Here is a 20597-nt window from a genome sequence, read left to right as displayed (position 1 = left end):
TCTTAGTAGGGCTTTTGAGCTTAATGATTTGGGTGCCCTTTTATTTCTTGGGCATTCAAATTATGCCTTCCAGATTTGGTCTCACCTTGTGCCAATCCAAGTATGCATCTGATGTGCTCCATAGATTCAAGATGGAGAATTCTAAGCCTATGAAGACTCCTTGTTGTCCAAATGTTCGTCTTATTCCTTTTGATGGTTCTGTTTTGCCTGAGCCCTCTGAGTATTGAAGTATGGTGGGTGCTCTCCAGTACTTGACCTTCACACGCCTTGATTTGGCTTTTGGTGTGCATTAGCTACGCCAATTTATGCATCATCCCACTACTTCTCATTTGGAGGTAGCCAAGCGTGTTCTTCGTAATGTGAGGGGCATTTTGCATTTTAGGATTCATCTTGCCCTTGGTCCACTTGCCTTCTCTACCTTCTCTGACACAGATTGGGCTAGTGACCCCACTGACAGGAAATCTACTATTGGGCTATTAGTTTTCCTTGGTTCAAGCCCCATTTCTTGGTCTTCCAAGAAACAATCCATTGTCTCACGTTCTTCCATCGAGGCAGAGTATCGTGCCTTGGCTTCCACAGTAGCAGAGTTGGCTTGGCTTAACTCTGCTATTGCTTTGGCCTCTAATCCTGTCTTTCATTCCAAAACCAAGCACATTGAAGTAGATTATCACTATGTGAGGAGTTGTGTTCTTCGTAGTACTTTGGGGATCAAATTCATCTCTAGCCATGACAATTTCGCTGACATTTTCACCAAACCTTTGCCTGATCCTCATTTTTTGGTTCTTCGTAGCAAACTCTTGGCTAACAAAGCCTCGAGTTTAAGGGGGAATGTTAAGAGTAAACCCAGAGTTCAACCAAAGTAATGTTCAAATGTCCAACGGCTAGCACAAATGTACAACCAAAACGGTGTCGTTCTATTAACGCAGGGTTGTAAGAGTATTTAATGAAATGCTGTGTTTTACTCTTCTATAATTGGTTCTTTAGAACAATTCATTAGGTAGTTATGGTAGTTAATCAGTTCCTAATTTTCCTCCACCATTTACGGATCAATCTTGAGATTTCAGGGGTCTCTGCTAGGTAGTTACTGATCCTCTTGTAACATATATAGTGTACATCAAGTGTAATGAATTATGGTGCAATCATTCTTCTAGAATTCTCTATTCTTTCTTCTTCTTTCTCTCTAAACTTTCTCTCTACGTTTATTGCTTATCACTGAGTGTTTTATTGTGTGAACACCATTGTTGTAATTTTTTCAAGCTTAGATAGATTCTTTTCACAGCTGTGGGTAGCGTAGTATATAAAAATCCTTAGTTTTAGGGTAATGGAATAGATTATTTAAACACTCGCTAGATATAATGAGTGTTTGAATAAGGAGGCAACCTCTCTTATAGCTTGTCACCCATGGAAAGAAACCCTAGCTCTTCTCTCTCTCTCTTTCTCACTAGTTATTGGCTATTATCAGTAGGAAAAAAAGTAATTTCAATTGTTGGTTCAAATTAAAACCAATAACAATTTACTACCTATGATTTATTGTGAAGTATTGTGAAAATATTTTGAATGTAAACATGTCAATTAACAAAATTCAACTAAGCTATAAAAAAATAATAATAATAAAAACAACACTAAGCAATTGAAAGCTAACTCATCAATTACAACACTAAACCAAAGAGATCTTGCATTCTCACAATAGCCAAACAATCCAAGTCTGTCGCACAAAAAGCTACTACCAATCTCTACATCTCCACTTTCTTGCCAACAACCCATGATACTTTGACCTTGGACGGGATCTTGAAGATGGCATTGAAATTGGCAGCAACATTATTGAGGAACAAGAGAGCAAAAACGGTGGTGATGACAAGGACAATGATAAACTTATGGGGAAAAGAATAGAAAATATCTCAAAATTTATTGTAAGTACAAATCCAAACAAACTTTTATGTTTTGTTTTTTAAACTTACTTTTAAAAAATTCGCATAGCTAGCCAACATGTTAATAATGATTTACTTCATCTTTGAAATTCTGTATAAAAGGAGAAAGAACAATTTGAGACCCCTTAATTTTGATTTAATCCCATGTGTTTCAAAAAAATTCAATGTCATTTGGGGGACATTTGGTAATGTTGTTCTAGTAACGTTATTTGTATTTTTTTAAAATACTTGTGGGTAAAAAAGTATGTGGAAATACATGTAATGTTGTTTAAAAACTAAAAATATGTGTTCAAATACGTGTACCAAATGGGCCCTGATGTTGTGAAATTAGTAATAATAAAATATGTTATTAAACACTATCAAAATAAAATGAGTGTAAGTTTAAGAGGTTTAAAGTCTATGCTGTGTATCCAAAAGTTAGGTCCTTTTGGATATACACCACTGTAAGTTTCTTTAAAAACCTTCTCCCATTTCCCGTGTGTGTGTTAAAAATACTTAATGTAAGAGCATGTTCTAGTCCCTAGGCCCAAAGATGAATAGGACTAGGGCCTAGACGGCCAAGCACAATGAATTTGTAGAGGGTGGGCTTAAAAGCTAGACTTCAGTGGATGTACGAATACACACAGTGAACAAAAGATAGTAGGAAATTAAGATGAACAAGTCCTTCCACAAAAGGAATTCTCCTCGGCAATGTCCAAGGAGACTGATCCTTGCTTATATTTGTTTTATACTCGAATCCTATTTCTTACTGCTACAGTGTTTCTTCTCCAATTTCTCCCCTTCTTTCTCTCTGAGGGTCGTTCCCGTTATATAGCCTCCTTTGGATGATCCTAGCCCTCCAGTTGTTGGTAGCTCAAGCCACTACTTAAGTGCTTGTCCCATTAGACACCTTCCCAAACCCCTCATGAGTCCCGACAATCAAGTTAACATTATTCAGGGGTCTTCTCCACATAAATACGGCCTGGAGGTTTGGTGGGAAGCATTAAATGTGATGGCAGCCTGCATCCGTTCAGTTAGGGTGGGCACCTTCCCCGAAGTTCCTTTCCCTCAGTATGGCCTCCTCTGATGGGGTGTCGCTGACGTAACCTTAATGTCCGAGGACGCGACCTTCTTGGAGCTGTTGTGGCCTCTTCGACTTCAATATAACTCATGGCATGTTCTTCCTATTGAATTCTCATTCCCCATAATAGCCCCTCGAAATTCCACTTTTTTCCCTCTTGTCCGATGAGAAAAAGTGGGGTTTTAATCTTAAATGATTAAATCCACACGCTTCTCTGTTTTTCCCACATGAGAACGTCACTTCTCATGTTCTGTAACTGTTTCTGATGCTTTAAAGCCCGTAACGTCGCATTAAATGCTCCAAGCAGCACTCTGTCTCCCACGTCCTACGGTGAGATGGAGATCCTACGATTGGCATTTTTCCTCAAATTTTGGGCGAGCTAACTCCCACCCAATCTTGCCTCCTATAAAAGATGCCTGAGAGCTCATTTCCTCCACTTTTCAAAGCGTCTGAATTTTCAAACTCTCAAATTCGCCAACTCTCAAGCCCTCAAGAACCTTCTGAAGCTTCCCCCGCCCTTAATTTCGTAAGTTCTTTCCTTCTTAGGTTCTTTTCTCCTCAGCCCTCTCTTCCCTATCTCTTTCCTCACAAAACACCTTTCTTCTCTCACTAGTTTGCTTAGATAGGTAGATTCACTCACCTAGTAGATTCTCCTGCCGGTATGGAGGGGTTTAGGGCTTTGTACCACATTCCCCCAGGCATCTCCTTGCGGTATTGCCCTCCGGGTGGGTGGTATACCAATAAAAGGGAAGGGGAGGTTGTTATTCCCATCAACATACACCTATCCATTTTGGTTTGTCGCACCATCAACATACACCTTCCATGATAGGGATTCCATCAGGGAGAGATCATGCCAACTGATTTTCTATCTATGTTGGGCCTCTAAGTATTCTCTTCCAATGAAGGCTCAGCGGACTCAACCACCAGATCTGCGAGGACTTGGCCCTTTATAGAAGCGTGTACTTGATATCAAAGACCCCTAGGATCGTCCCCCACTTCACAACCCTCCTTGTGTAATCGGCCTTTCAGAGTAGTGATCGAACGGGGAGTTAGGTTAGAACCACGACAGTGTGAGCTTGGAAGCTTGGAAGTAACGTGGGAGCTTTCACATAGCATATACTATTGCCAGGATAGCCTTCTCCAATGGCAGGTAACGGACCTCTGCCTCGTGCGGAGATTTTCTCACATAATACACTAGTTTTTGCACCCCGTCATCAACCCGTATCAGCACCAGGCTTACCGCGTGTAAGGTTACAGCAATATAGGCGAATAAGACCTCCTCATCCTTGGGTTTGGACATGATCGGTGGACGAGAAAGATACTCCTTCAACTACTGGAAGACCGAGGAACATTCCTCTATCCATTTGAATCCCCCTCCACTTGTGCAAAATTGGAAGAAGTGTCTACATCTGTCGACTGATCTAGAGATGAATTGGTTCAGGGCGACAATCATTCCCGTCAACTTCTGGACCTCTTTGGGATTCTAAGGGGGCTGTAGATTGTTAATTGCCTTAATCTGATTAAGGTTAACTTTGATGCCGTGGTGGGTAACCATATAACCCAGGAACTTGTTAGAGCCTACGCCAAAAGACCACTTAGTGGCATTGAGGCGCAATTTTTGCCTTCTCAGTATTTCGAAGATGTTCCCGAGGGTCATTTATATGCTCGGATTTTGCTTTATTTTTTATCACCATATCGCCTATGTACACCTCAATATTTTTTCCCAACTAAGGCTCGAACATTATAGTCATCATCCTTTGGTGGGTAGACCTGGAGTTTTTCAAAAGCACTTTGTAATGGTAATTCCCAATGGGTGTGAGGAAAGCAGTCTTTTCCTAATCGTCGAGAGCCAGGGGTATTTGGTGGTAGCCCTGGAAGGTGTCCAAAAAGCTCATCTGTGGATGTCCCACCATTGCGTCCACCAATTGATCTATCCGAGGAAGGGGGAAAGGGTCCTTTGGGCATGCTTTATTTACATCCGTGAAATCCACACACACTCGTCACTTCCCCGTTTTCTTTTTCACCACCACCGTGTTGGCCATCCACTCAGGGTAGAATACTTCTTTTATGGCCCCAACCTGCTTGAGCTTGAGCACTTCTGCTTTGACGGCGTTAGAGTGTTCCCTAGATAAGCGTCGAGGCGGCTGCTTTCTGGGGATAGCGGACGGATTGACATTTAAGCGGTGGCAAATGAAATCTGGATTCACCCTTGGGGCTTCATAGGCGTTCCACACGAATACGTCGATTTTTTTATAAGAAACTTTTCTAGCTCTTGCCTTTCCAGAGGAGGCAGTTGTGCCCCGACTTGAAAGAACTTCTCCTCATCGTCACTAATAATGACCCTTTCCAAGTGTTCGCACTTCGCCCCTTCCCCCTCTATCCCGGCGGTTAACACCAGCGCCTATGATTGCTATAAGTCCCGCCCAGCGGTGGCCGAGGTCTCTGGCCCAGTTTGATGTCTGATTGCGGCCACCATGCACTGTCTGGCCATAGATTAGGCTCCCACTAGCTCTTCAACTAGATTCCCAGATGGATATTTTACCTTCAGGTGCAGCATGGAAGGCACGACCCCCATGACGTGAAGCCAAGGCCTCACCATAATAGTAGTGTAGGGGGAGTAGGCATCTATTATGATGAAGTTTACCTCCACGACCTTAATGCCTGTTTGAACGGGTAGTTGGATTTGGCCCTTTGGAAAGACAACCTTCCCGTCAAACCCTATTAGAAGGGAGTCATAGCAAGTCAGGTCCTCAAACCTCAGCTTCAGTCCCTTAAATAGGTCAGGGTACATGATCTCTGTGTCTCTACCCTAATCTATCAGCACCCTCTTCACATTGTAACCTCCTATCCGAAGAGTGACCACCAGGGCGTCATCGTGTGGTTACAATGTTTCGGCCTTATCCTCGTCCGAGAAGCTCAAAGTCTGGCGGCCCTCCATTCTGCTACTCTTTAGCTCGAGGGACGAGCCCTTGGCAGACGATCGAGCCATAGACATCACCCTAGACAGCTGAGAACTAGTCCTTCCAAGAGCAGCGAGAATGATGCTGATTGTGCCCAGAGGTGGTCCTATAGGAGCATCTCTCCGAGGCCTCGATCCTACCTGACCACCTTGTCCACTAGACTGATATAGGAATTGCTTTAACTTTCCAATCTTGACTAGCTGCTCTAGGTGACTCCATAACGTCCTGCAATCTTCAGTGGTATGCCCTCGCTCCTGGTGGTATTGGCAGTGAAGGCTTTGGTTACGCCTCAAGGGGTCCCCTCCCATCTTGTTCGGCCATTGAAAGTACATCTCATTCTTAATTTTCTCCAGGATTTGGTGCATTAGCTCTTGGAACACAGTACTGACTACCTGAGTGGTAGCAGACCTGGAATGCCCCGCGAAGTCTCTCAAAGGTCAGTTGTTATTGTATCTATCCGTCCTGAAATCCCTTCTATCTTAGGGGACCACCTTGGCCTTCCCTTTTCCTTGTTGTTGGTCCTTCTCGACCCGCTTATACTCATCAATACGGTCCATGAGCTGGCGCACACTTCTAACCAGTTTCCTAGTCAAAGACTTTCTAAGATCATGCTCGACAGGCAAGCCAACCTTGAAAGTCCTTATAGCCACGTCATTAAAGTTCCCATCAATCTCGTTGAACATCTCTCAATACCTATCAGAGTATATTTTCAAGGTCTCTCCCTTTCGTATGGTCATGAACAGTAGGGAGTCCAATGGCTGAGGAACTCTACTACATGTCACGAAACAGGCCCCAAAGGCCCTAATGAGCCCCTTGAAGGAACTGATGGAACCTTCTTCAAGACCATGGAACCACCTTATCGCCACAGGCCCCAAACTAGACAAGAACACCTTGCACATCAAGGTCTCATTCTTTGAGTGAAAAACCATTCTCTGGTTGAAGTGGCTAACATGCTCCACCAAGTCTGTCCTGCCATTGTACATGGTGAATATGGACTGGGTGAACCGCCGAGGAAGTTTTCCTGCTTCAATCCTACGGGTAAAGGGTGACTTGGAGATCTGATTCAAGGCCCTGCTCATAGCGTCATTTCCCAGACCTTTATGAGATGGGCTTCTCCCTCTTCGCTTACTGTGGCACCTTTTGTCATACAAGAAAGACTCACTAGGAGGAGTTCTCGACCTTGGCTGGTAGCTGTCATTACTATCATCACCAGAAGAATGGTCGGGACTCGAGGGAGTTCCTCTGTGTTGCTTGCGGTGTAGTCTTCTTCGCAAATGGTCTATCTCTCGCTGTAGGCTCCTAATGTTTTCTTTGCGAGAGATGCGACTTCCACCCCGAGACTAACTCCCACTGGTTCAAGTAATGTGTACACTAACCTCACAATCTCTCCTACGCTCAAGGTTGAGGAAGTGGTCGTGTCATGGGGAACCCACAGACTCTTCTCGGTTAGGCCCTAAACCTACCATGACTGAATGTCGATCCTACTAAAGCTCAAGCTTCCCCATAGACGGCGTCAATCATAAGGCCACATTTTAGTCCCTAGGCCCAATGATGAACAGGACTAGGGGCCAGATGGCCCAGCACAATGAATTTGTAGAGGGTGGGCTTAAAAGCTAGACTTCAGTGGATCCATGAATACACACAGTGAACAAAAGACAGTAGGAAATTAAGATGAACAAGTCCCTCCATAAAAGGAATTCTCCTCGGCAATGTCCGAGGAGACCAATCCTTGCTTAGATTTCTTTTATACTCGAATCCTATTACAGTTCTTACTGCTACAATGTTTCCTCTCCAATTTCTCCCCCCCCCCTTCTCTTTGAGGGTCTTTCATGTTATATAGCCTCCTTTGGATGATCCTGACCCTCCAGTTGTTGGTAGCTCAGGCCATTACTTGAGTGGTTGTCCCATCAAACACCTTCCCAAATCCCTCCTGAGTCACGGGAATCAAGATAGTACTGTTCATGGATCTTATCCACATAAATGTGATCAGGAGGTTTGGTGGGAAGTATTAAATGTGGTGACAATCTTCATCCCTTTAGTTAGGGCTGTCACCTTCCCTGAAATTACTTTCCTTCAGTGTGGCTTCCTCTGATAGCGTGCCGCTGACGTAGCCTTAACGTCCGAGGACGCTACCTTCTCGGAGCTGCTATGGCCTCCTCGACCTCAATACGACACTTGGCATGATCTTCGTATTGAATTCCCATTTCCCACACTTTGTATTCTAAAAAAAAAAGTTTTTTTCATTTTTTTTCTGTGGAATAATGCTCGCCATGTTTTTTCTCTATTGTTTAAACTTTAAAATAGTTATTATGTACAAATCCAAACAAACTTTTATTTCTTTTTTTCTTTACTTTTTTTTTTTTTTTTTTTTGAGAACCGAAAAACAGACTTAGTTTTAAAAAATTCGCAAAGCTCCTAGCCAACACGTTAAAAAAAGGTTATTTCTCAACAAAAAAAAAAAAGTTAAAAAAAGGTGGCATTATCAGACTTTTTTCTCTATTGTTTAAACTTTAAAATAGTTAGTATGTACAAATCCAAACAAAATTTTATTTATTTATTATTATTATTATTATTTTTAGAACGGAAAAACAGACATAGTTTTAAAAAATTCGCAAAGCTCCTAGCCAACATGTTAAAAAAAAGGTTCTTCTCAAAACAAAACAAAAAAGTTAAAAATAGGTGGCATTATCAGACTTTTTAAAAAAGAATTGGGGTGAGAGAGGCTCGAACTCTCGACCTCAGGATCACTCAGAAGCTATGAGACCTACGCGCTAGCCAACTGCGCCACCACCCCGAAGATGTCAGTGGAATTACGATATTTTTGTAATAACCAATTATGATTTGTGGCGCACTTCCGAACCTCGATTAAGAAATGAGATAGTGAAATACTGTTTTGATTATTAATTTCGAGTAATAAATTAAAAATGGGCAATAATAATAATAACAAGAATAAGAAGCCAGAAAAAGGCTACCTGTGACCTGTCTGGTTAACATCGTCCTTAAAAATCTGAAACACCTGTTTCCTTCGACCAAAGTCCAAACACTCTCACTACTCTTTACCTTCTTCACAAACACCTCTCCAAACTTTCCTACTTCCTTCCTAGGACCTTTTTTTACAAACACAGATCTGCATTCCTAAAGGTATTTTTCTTAATCTCTTTGTTTTGTTTTTTCCCCTAACTATACTTTGCTTGCTGCTTTTAAATCCAGCTTTAATTTTTCACAATCCACTGCTTTTTTTTTCCTAAATTTCTGTTTTGTCTCTGTTTCTTCCATCTTTATATTTAACTTGTTAACTTAAGTTGCATCATTTCATAACCTATTTCTTGTCTTTCAGTTTTGCTGTGTTTTGCTCAATTGTCAACTCAACTCAACTGTTCGGTTGAATTATGTTTTTTCTTTAAAATTAAAATTAAAATCCACTGGGAGGCCCATTGGACTTATGGGCTACCAACAACCCTTAAAATCCCACGAGATTGAATTCCTTATTTTTTAAATATAAAAAAATATTACAAAGAAATAAAGAGAAGATGATAAAGAAGAAAAGGGTATAAGCGGTTGCCTTTACTATTGAGTCTCAATGTATATTACAATGTGCCCTTGAAGGGTATATATTACTACTCTAACCTAGGTTTACTGTGTTTGTAGTCTTGTTAGAATTAATGGGTTTAGTCATTTTTTATATATATCACATGACTTGTATATATATTATTAGAAGACTAAGGCTTAGATACCGTACTTAATTGCTGTTCCTTAGGATTTTCTCTTAAGATTTTGCCACGTTGCCGTATGGCTTTTTCTTTTATGAATGAAAGTCTATTTTTTAAGTTATCCACGTGGCAGAATCTTAATAGGGAACCTAAGGAAGAGCACCTGCGGTATTATACATAAGGTACTATACATAAGTTTTGTACTTATTAGAATATGGTTAAAGGATTAAATTCACAATTTTTCAACAGCTTTTAGATAATCGATAATTTATCACAGTATCAGAATAATGGGTGCTCTTGAGTTTGACTATAGTCTCAACTCTCTCTCCCATTCAATAAGTTTAAAAAAAAAAAAAAAAACCCCACATATTGTATCCCACTAATTAAGGGGAGTTGGGCCCACATATGAGGGGAAGTGTGAGAATAAGAGAAATGATAAATTCACAATATGTTCACAATAAATCTTAAGTGGTAACTTGTTACTAGTGAGCGAAAAAGTAATTTCAGTAGTCTCTACAAATTATAACCAATAACAACTTATCACCTATTATTTGTTGTGAAAATAATACTTCTCTTAGAATAATTGTTAAATGACTAAATTTGTCATTTCTTAGCTGCTTTAACTTTCAGGACAATTGGAATTTTTTTATACATGTAACTGATACTTTCATAGTTGGATTGGTTGATTGTCTTTTTTTTATTGCCAAGACTCTTATTTTCTTGATAGTTATCATGATTAGAGGAATAAAATAGTATTTAATTACAAAGTTTCAGCTATTACTAGCAATAGGTAAGCTTTTAATCTTTAGCTACTACTGAGGGTTCTTTGTTTTAGAACTTCTGGGTCTACTTAGCATTGACCAATGATCAAATGGATTGATGGAAGTTCTGCGAGTGAAGGAATTTTGCGTTATGAATACACATCAGATATGAATAACTGATATTTAATATAGAAAGGGACTAATGCTCTTTTTCAGTTGCAGAATTCTGAAGACACCTCAAACTTGAAGGCTGCAGAAGCTTAGAGGGGGTTCCATTCTGGTCTTGGATTTTAGATATTGAGAGACTTCTTGTAAAGGTAACTTCAATGGGTGAACTAGTCATGTTGTTAATCAGCTCCTGATTATATAACATAGGTATAAGTTGACATGCTAACATTAGAGATACCAAATATAGCATCGCTGCATTGGTCCATGAAGCATAATCTTAAATGTTAGCAAGAATCATAGCAATAAAAAAATAAGCATATCAAACCCTGGTTAATGCAGATTCTATGTTACGATTTCCCTTGGGATGGAATCATTCCATCATATTTTAATTACATTTGAAGTTATTGATCTCTCCTCTTGTATAAAGTATCTGGGAAAACAATCCAAAGCCATTGCCACAATGGACAGGTGCAGCACATCATGTCATTAAAAGAGACAGTTTAATGGTATGAGCAAACAAAAAAAAAGAAAAAAAAAGGTTTTATGTGTGCCAATGAGCTTTCAAGCTTTAGTATATATGGCACTCCCTCCTCCCATAAGAACAAGATGGAGGATGAGGTCATAATTTCAAGGCCTACTGGGTCCAGTTTCTAACTTACCAATGTAACAAACAATAAATTGTTTTAGATGTATTGTAATTTAAAATCAAACTATCCCATTTCTCTGTGGACTTCAAAAGTAGCAATGTATTTAAAGTCAAATTATGAGATCGTTTCTGAATGCTACAGCATGGAGATGCTTAACTAACTAAATTTTAAATAGAATTGACCTTTTGTGAAGAGGAGAAGTTGAACTTTTTCTTTGCAACAGTTTCTGTGGTCTTCACTGTAAGCTCAATATATTTTTCTGACCAGGTAGAGATAAGCCTTATATGCTTTTTTATACATTCATGGATCTTGTGTGGTTTATTTTATTTTATTTTATGTTTTTGCCCCTCTTTTGGGGCTCATAAATAAAGTTGTTCCTTTTCTTTTTCTTTTTTTTAGTTATTAGACCACCTGAATATTGTGATTTTGGGTTTATGAACAGCAATACTTTTGTGTTTTATTCATTAATATATTAGATGACTGAGACATTGGAGTGATGGAAGGGCTTTCAAACGGAAGTGGCATGGACCAGAAAGCTAAGTTTCATTGGTAAGAAATGTGAAGTGCTTTTTAACAGATTGGGAAAGATATGAAGATTTATGGTTTTGATTTTTAATTAGTTTCTTAAAGCAGATGCTAACCTTTATCCAAAATGGAAAATGGGAAAAATATGAATGTGACTGGAACATTAGATAACTTTATGATGAAGCCCATGGATCAAATACAACGCACTGCTAGAGGCCGTCTTGACATTACAACTCGTCGCCTGAAGAACCGAGAACGGCAACGTAGGTACAGGGCCCGGAAACGGCTAGAAGAAGAAATCAAGAAGTCTAGTGTTCTAAATCAGTCAACTCCCTCACAGGTAGATTTGCAACAAAATGTGATTCATGGCCCTTGTATGACCCGGGTGCATTGTAAACGAGATTGGAAAAAAGATGCAAGAAAGGCCCACACTTCTAAGGATCAAGATGTCATATCTAATGTTACTGTTACATTAACTGGTGAAAGTCAGACACCATGCTCTACCTATGGAATCAAGGCAGAACCATCATTAAAAAGAGATTGTCATTCTGAGATATCTCATAGCCTGGCCAGTTCTGAAACACATAGAACTACAGTTGGTCGTAGAGACTGGAAAGCAGATGCAAGAAAGAAAAAATGCTAGAGTATCAGAGACCTCCCGAATATGTTGCTTTTCAGAAGTTGTAATGGCTCAAAAAATTCTCTTGTGCCGACTCCAGTCATGATTTTGGAGAAAACTTTTGTTAGTTTCTTTTATTTTTTTGGTCACTTTTACAGCCTTTGCGATTGCTGTTGCAGATGAAGAAAGACACTTAAAATATGCCTACTAGAGGTACCACTAGGTTACTGCGAGAAGGATAACAATGCCAATGACAATCTGAGTTGTGAGTCCGCATTAGTTAGATGTCAGTATAATAATCAAGAATGATCGTAATGTATGATGTTAAAGTAAGATCTTTGTTCATGAAAATTGTTCCATGTTCCGTCATGATGTTAAGTGTAGTTCATGTTTGTTGTGGATTTCACATTTATTTCGCATCTGACTGCATATCTTTGCGTGTGTATGGGAAACAAAATTTCCATTTAATGTCAAATTTTGATAATATATTAGTGCATAATTGGTGTGTCTGGAATTTGTATTACTTCCTAGTAAAAGGCTTCTTGTTATGATACTCCCTTTCCATAACTCTGATCTTAAGGAAGCATGAAGTGCTTTCAATGTATCCCTTATTTTATTCTTCATCTATCTTTTTATGTGGGAAATGAGCCAAGGGTATTGGGGAAAATTACACTTTTCCTTCTTAAATTATACCCCTTTACACTTACCGTCTTAAACTATGAGAATGTGCATTTATTCCTTTTAAATTATTATCTGTGTAACACTTGTCTTCCTAAATTATGAGAATATATCTATCCCCTTAAAGGCCTAAACTATCATTTGTGTAACACTTTATGGTAATTGCTTAGAAAAGTAAGTGTGTATACTCATAGTTTAGGTGGTAAGTTTAAAGGGGAGTATAGTTTAGGGAGGTAAAATGTGTATTCACATCATTTAGGAGGTAAGTGTGTTTTCTCATAGTTTAGGAAGGTAAGTGTAAAATGATATATAGTTTTAAGGGGTAAAATGTAATTTCCTTGAATATTGGGGAGATTTAGATGCAGGTGCGTTATATTGTCCAAGGCTATCTCATAACTAGTGTTAGTGGAATCATGGTTGGGTGTGTATCTCCTCCATATCCATATCTAGAAGAATGTGTCTTATGCATCTTGTCTCTCGTTACGTGGATCCTACAGAACTATAAAAACCCCAAATTATGAAAGAAATAATACATATATTACTAGAAAACGCATATAATTGTCAAACTCTTCATCAACCAATATAATAGTCCAAAATCTTTGTTCCTAATGCATGATACAAAGGGATGGTCTGGATAAGATGGAAAAAAAATGCAAAATATGAAAGCAGAAAAAAGAAGAAAGTAACACAAATAACAAGCAAGAAATGTTTACAAAGGCACTTGTTTTGCATTTTAAACAAGACAATTTTACAAGTACATCCATTCCACCTTCTGGATTAGACTGCAAACAGTGCATCTGCATGTAATCTTCAATAATCAAACAAATAAATAGACAACACCCCTATAAGAGGAAAGAACATCCTCTCCTCAAAAAAATAATAATAATAAATAAACAATACCAAAGCCCAACAAATTAGTCAAAAAAGAAAAAGAAAAGAAGAAAGATAAGCAAAAGAGAAATATTCAGGTATGTAATCCGAATTTTCTGCCTTTCTTCTCATCCCCCTGTCTCAAATTCTCAAAGCTCCAATCCCTCCTCATCCCACGGCTCCTTACCAACCTCGGTTCATCATTGCTGCTTTTAAATTCAAGAGGTCCTGACTTATGTTTCTGACAATGACCTGTCTTCACCTTCATCTTTGTAGACCTAGTTGTATTACTTCTCATTTTCTTGTAGGGTGGTGGAATACTCATAGGTATGTACAAATACCCTGACCAGCTTATTCCCTCAGCCTTTGAATTAAATAGTCTTCTGCCAGATTTGTCTCTGTCATGTTCACCACAATCCGAGTCCGATTTATTACCATGCATTAACTTGCGGCTAAGGCAATTTAGATTCATGGTTGTTGTTGATGTTGTTGAAATTGTATATGTCTCCCCAGAAATTGTATTAAGCTCTTTGAAGATTAAAAGCTTCCTCTCAAGGGTCGTTCAATGAGAACGCACGGAGGTTCTGGAGAGGGAGGTCGGAAATCACATGATAGTTTGAGGATTGAAGCTTTTAAGCGAGAATAGGAGAGGATGAAGGGATTGGAATACATATAAATAGATATCTATCTTCGTTGCGGTTTTTGGTTGGAAAAACTACGACCAAATATTTGTTTCTTTCTTTCTTGCTATTATTAGACTACAAATCTTCTATACCACTTATTGTGATCTACTTTATTTTTCACTAAAAATGGTTACAGAGCATTTGAATTCCTATTATTGACACCCGAAAAGAGAGCTTATCCGATTCTAATTTGGGCTGATCCCGATAATTTTGTGTCTACTCAATATGTAACCAATGATCAATTTATCCAATTGTACAGTTATGTGCTGATCATCCATTTGGTTGCATAGAATTGCAGTTACATGTTAAGGATGTCAAATAATGTCGTGTGTACAGGTGGCATTGGCATTTGTGGGATGTGATAAGTTCTCAAAGTAATTTTTAGTGCTACACTTCATCCAATCGAGGCTAATATTTATCTATAATGTCTAACCATTGTTCGAATTAATGTCTAATCTAAATATAATGGATTAGTGGGTAGTTATAGTTATCTTCTTATCTATATATATCATAAAAGTATGGAGATGTTTATTGGGTGTACCTAAATTAAATACAAAATTTAGACAATCATGGTCCTAATTCTAGATTAATCTATTCACTATATTTGAATGATAATTATAATGTGGATATAACTAACTGAATTCAAATACTTGATTATGGTTGCATTTGGTATTGGCTAAAAAATGCAGTTTTTTTTACTATTTAGTTTATTTTTGCTATTATTCATAGGTCCCATTACACTTTTTGGTATTATTCATGGGTCACATTGTACTATTTCAGTTAGCTTTTAATTTTATCTCTTTTAGCAAAAAAATTTTAGTTTCAACTAAATAAGCTGTTGCAAAACGGACTCCACATTAACCAATAAAATAAGAATTTAAATACTTCGTTAAATTCAAAATAACTAAATGTTTGAATTCAATTGGAGAATCTAATATACTGTGCCTAAGGTATTGTATATTTGTATTTAAGTTTTATCCTAAAACCTTATTAACCTAATGATTGAAATTTGAAAAGTGATTCTCTATCTTTTACCTCAACCATAAAATATAATAAAATAAAAATGATCCTAAGCTTTGCATTGAAGGATCCAAGGCCCAGGTTAACGGGGTTTTCATTGCAAAGCAAATAAAGCGGCCCATAAATTGGCCCAGGTCATTTCCCCCGAGTTTTGTCTGTATTACCCCGGTGGAGGATAAGCCTTAACTTTTTGTTATGTTTCTGCTCCAGTTGTCTTTATTATTATTTTCGATAAATTTCTTTGCAATTTTCAAAGTAGGACTATATAATATTTTCACGCATCAAGGATATATTGATGAATAGAGCATTGTGATTAGTCATGACCATATTTATATTATTATTTATTTTTCTTTTCAAAAAACATTATTGTTTTTTTAGAGGGTTTCAACATATAACGTCTGTTCCTGATAATAGTTCTTTATCATCAAACCACGACACCAATCGCAAAAAATAAACATTATTGTTTATTTCTTTTTTAACCTCATTGTTCTGAAATAAAAACTATTAGCTTGTCCCATCTAAAATAAAAACTATTAGAGCATCCGTAGCAGATGTGCTAAATGTGCCAAATGCCAAATATTTGGCACATTTTGCACACCAAACACAAAAACGGAGCTTTATCAGATATTCCAAATCTCAAACATTATACCACATTGCTACAGTACCGTTGCAAAAATGTCACGGTACAGACAACAATCATAAATTTGAAAATTATTATTTTATTGCGTTTTGTCTCTCTCTCTCTCTCTCTCCTCTTCCACTGATATCTCTCTCTGTTCAATCTCTCTTGGCCACGATACTCCCTGCGGCGGCAACTATGTCGGCTGGTGGTTTCCTCTTCGCCGCCGGAACAATCCTTGTCGGTGGTGCCGGTGCCGCTGTGGGTGTTGTTACTCCAAAAAATAATTAAATTCAAGTGATACTAGGTTGTGGTTACTCCAAGTAAGAGAAGCAAGATAACAAGGTAAACCATCCAACAAAAGTGCCAATGCATGTCCCTCTCAGTAAATAATCCAAAAATTCCCAACCACTAATACTTATGACCTACAACTCCCAATGTGGTTGAATGAAAGCTGAAAGCTCAAGAATTATAGCAATTGGGCAATATTTACATAATTCTTCTCAAACATTATGAGTCTTGGAAGTCCTATGAGTAGTTACAACTTACAAATGCCTTTTAGTTCATCGGCTATAAGTCTTGGAACTTAGAAGACAGTACAACTAGCATAAATCAACACACTCCAAGCTCTCACACATATTGTATATCTAAATGCTTTCTCTTCTTTTGACTTTAACCGTCCCTAATAGTAAGTTATGCACTTCAATTAAAATGAGGATTGCAACAATAATTTAGCGTTCTATCACTACAAAACACGCGGGTCTTAGGCCGCGTTTTTTTCAGCCGCGTTTGTAATCAGTTTATATTTTTTTTTTGATAGGTCTGGTAATCAGTTTACACAAACATCACATAAACAAACTCACACAATTCCACCACTCGAGCTAAAGGGTAGAGTTTTTGCTTGGTTGCTCAGTTAGAATTCCTACAGAGCTCAAAAAATCATAACCAAAATACTAATCATATTCACAACCCCAAGAGGTAGCACAATCAGCTAGGGACCACAACTCATGAAACATATTTATCTCCCCTTCCAATACTAACTCAAAGGTTCAAGTTACAATTGGTCTAACTCTTTGCAATGTTATTACACCGCTCCATAATATTTTATTGAACAAGTATTTTGAAAAATCAACAGTTGGATTATATTGCCTTGTTATACTCTCTATGCCTTCAAAATATCAAGGTAATCGGAGATTAATAACCATCTCATCATAAAATATTACACCTAAAAGGATTTTAACTTAAAAATGATATGCAAAACATGAGTTTATGGATGACATAGTAATTAACATCCACTAACACAAAATTTGATGTGTATATTAAGAACATAGAGAATATTTAATCCAACAATAGAATTTTCAAAATATTAATAATATACCTTTTTGGAAGACCCACCAGAAGCCTCTGTAGCTGAAACCAACAACCCTACCACACAAACACACATTTAATAACTAAACATGTAGCAGTTAAATATCAAACACCATCACAATTCACAAACTCAAAAACCCATTTACCCAAAAATTAAAAAACCCTCTTCATTGTATTCTAATTTCTAGTCATATATTCATAAAACAAGCTTAAAAGATTAGGCTCTTAACCTCAATAGGCCATTTTAGAACAAAAAAAATAAAAGCAAAGTAGAACAATTTACGTTAAATTCCAACAATTCAAACATTACTAAATATATATATTAGAAAAGAAAGCCACAAAATAATAAAGCTAACTTGAATTAAACAGATGGGTCAGCAAGTGAAATTGGAAGAGGCGTGAAATGGGTTTATGGAAGAAAGAGTACTCTCTTAGGGAACTCAAACTTCGCCGGGGTCAGACTGGGTTGTCTTCCTCGTGGATTTCTCTTCTGAGCTTTTCCTCGTGGATTTCTCTAGTGGGCATGGATTTCTCTTCTCGAAGACAGGCGTTAGAGTGAGAGAGGAGTGAAATTTAGAATAAATAAAAGTAAAAATGCGTAGCTTAAATACTTTCAGCTGAAGCTACAGTAATGAGCCCCAAAAAAAATCAGCTAGTGTTTAAATTATTTGTAACAGTATTTTTAGTTTTCAACAAAATTAACGGTATCCAAACAGACCCTTCATTAAGTAAGGAATAACCGTTTCCTAAAAAACAAAAACGTAAGGAATAATCAAGATTAGTATATGACAATATTAATATTACAAAAATAGTAAAATACCTTAGGTCCGCAATATCCGCTGACCAACTTTATTTTAGAATCAATACTTAGTTTTCTCTAGGTGTGAGGTGAATAGAATTATTTCTTTTGCAAGTTTTTTATTTTTAAAAATATTTTTTATTATTATTATTGATGGAGCCCCCATGAAAAATAAAATAAAAAATGAGAAAGATTCCTAATTAGTACTTAGTAATTACTCAATAGTGGAATCTTGCAGCATTATCTTGGGCTTACGTTTCTCCAAAAAAAAAAAAAAAAAATCTTGGGCTTACAACCATCAAATGACTGGGATCGCTCACCTTTACAATTTTGAAAATTAAATTCTATCTGTACCTAATTTTCTTTGGACCACCGATTAATTTTTTAGGATTACATCTTATAAAATCTAGGACCCACGCTCGCTTTTGCAGTATTATGACTTATGAGTAATGATGATGGTACATAAAATTGCATAATTGGTAACCCGTGAATGGTAGAGGTGTTGTCATTCACAATTTGTCACATTGGTACAAATTGTATCATTTTATGTGACATTAGTATTACTTCATTATTATTATTATTATTAGGCAAAGTTATCAAGCCCTTAATTCGAATACAAATCTTATGTACTATTTTTTATGTTCCACTTTATATTTCACTAATCACAATGTACATATTTGTTTAACTTTATTTATAAAATATCCAAAGTTTAAAATAAAAAATAAATAAATAAATAAACACATGAAAAGTTATGAACGGTGAAACATAAAATAGAACACAAAATGTGGTACAGAGAATTTATATTCCCTTAATCCACATTATACAGCAATGGAGTTAGCTATGGTATCTTATTTCATCTTCACTATGCAACAATTTTTCTAAAAGTTAGAATTACTCGACAACTAAGAAATGATTATGTACCCAGAGTTACCATATGGGATGGATGTACTGTCGCTAAAGTAAATGAGTGAAAACTAGAACAGAAGTCCTTTAGTGAGTGAGAGGTAAGGAAGCAACAATTAGAATCGACAAAGGGTTTGGGACATATTTGCTGGAAAAGTAGTTATTGGGTTGGGTACCTGTTTTAGCCATTGTTTTTACATGTGAGTTTTGTGTCACACAGTGACTTCTTGAGTCCACTATTCAGTATCTTCTTCATTTTGTTCTTGGTGTACTTGTTAATAGGCATCTAACATTCTTGCGCGTACTTGTAAGCAGGAATCTAACATTCTTTCCAAGAAGGGTTAATTCTTATATGTTCTGGGTGCAATGCACCCTCCTCCCACATGAGGGGTGAGCCCCAAAGATTGAAGAGAAAAAAGGCAATTTTGACATGGGTAGGGGCTAAAGTAAGAAAGCAACTGATAAAGACAGCCACATGGTTGGCAAAGAAAGTTTCCCCATACCATACAATACAAGTGTTAAATTCACAAAATTTTCTCCATTCTACTACTTAATAGCCCAGTTCAAGGTTTATTATTAAGGCCCAACCAATAAAAATAGGAGTTCTGGATGGAATTTGATGTACCTCACACTATAATGTATAGATCATACTAGATTAAGGAGTTACTTGTCTTGCACAACCGGGCTGGAATTTGCTTAACTGTTTCAAGGGAGACTGAAGAGCCATAAACAGTAAACACAAGTAATGCCTTCTCTATTCTCAAAAAAAAAGAAGAAGAAGAAGAAGAAGAGTAATGTCTTTTCTTTTATTTATTTTGGTGAATCATTAAGTATTATTATTCCAAATAGAATCTTTATATATATATATATTGCAAACACAACTATACACTTGCACATCCCAGCAAGAGCGCAATAAAAAAGAACCAAAAAAACACAAACAAAAACAGCAAGGCTCAACAAACAAAGATCGCCAATACAAATTAGAGCTTCAACACTAATAATAATAATAACAAACGAACCCTGCATCTTAACATCAAACTAAACAGCATCAGTAGCACTTAGTGAACAGTAGCACTCAATATGCAATGTTTAATGCTTCAATTCCTCCAAATTTGAGGGGCAATCTCAACTTCTATCACCACCTCCAAATTTTCTTGCAATAAACAAGACAGAATAGCAAACTGGAACAGAAAAGAAGATGGATCCATAAGCAGCATCTTTACTTAAGCTACTTTGAAGCCCCAGTGAAGACCAGCAGAGTAAAGATCAGGCAAACCAA

General features: G+C 37.4%; 1 protein-coding gene, 1 long non-coding RNA gene and 1 other non-coding gene across 3 annotated transcripts; 1 reads left to right on the top strand and 2 right to left on the bottom strand.

Annotated features, from left to right (window-relative positions):
* Positions 1 to 5869: 5869 nt before the first annotated feature.
* Positions 5870 to 6631, bottom strand: LOC142611909 (uncharacterized). The gene is made up of 2 exons (XM_075784058.1): positions 6440 to 6631; positions 5870 to 6340 (listed from the first exon to the last, which is right to left on the bottom strand). The coding sequence occupies exons 1-2, from the start codon at positions 6629 to 6631 to the stop codon at positions 5870 to 5872; spliced, it is 663 nt and encodes a 220-aa protein (XP_075640173.1).
* Positions 6632 to 8657: 2026 nt separating this feature from the next.
* Positions 8658 to 8742, bottom strand: TRNAM-CAU (transfer RNA methionine (anticodon CAU)). The gene is given in 2 exon segments: positions 8658 to 8693; positions 8705 to 8742. It is a non-coding gene; the product is annotated as a tRNA-Met (tRNA).
* A 158-nt stretch (positions 8743 to 8900) lies between these two features.
* Positions 8901 to 12770, top strand: LOC142611719 (uncharacterized). Its single transcript, XR_012840105.1, has 4 exons — positions 8901 to 9089; positions 10636 to 10736; positions 11711 to 11783; positions 11868 to 12770. It is a non-coding gene; the product is annotated as an uncharacterized LOC142611719 (long non-coding RNA).
* Positions 12771 to 20597: the final 7827 nt, after the last annotated feature.

This window comes from Castanea sativa, chromosome 10 (genome assembly GCF_040712315.1).
Source record: "Castanea sativa cultivar Marrone di Chiusa Pesio chromosome 10, ASM4071231v1".
Taxonomy (NCBI): Eukaryota; Viridiplantae; Streptophyta; class Magnoliopsida; order Fagales; family Fagaceae; genus Castanea; species Castanea sativa.
This window is presented reverse-complemented; position numbering and strand designations above follow the sequence as displayed.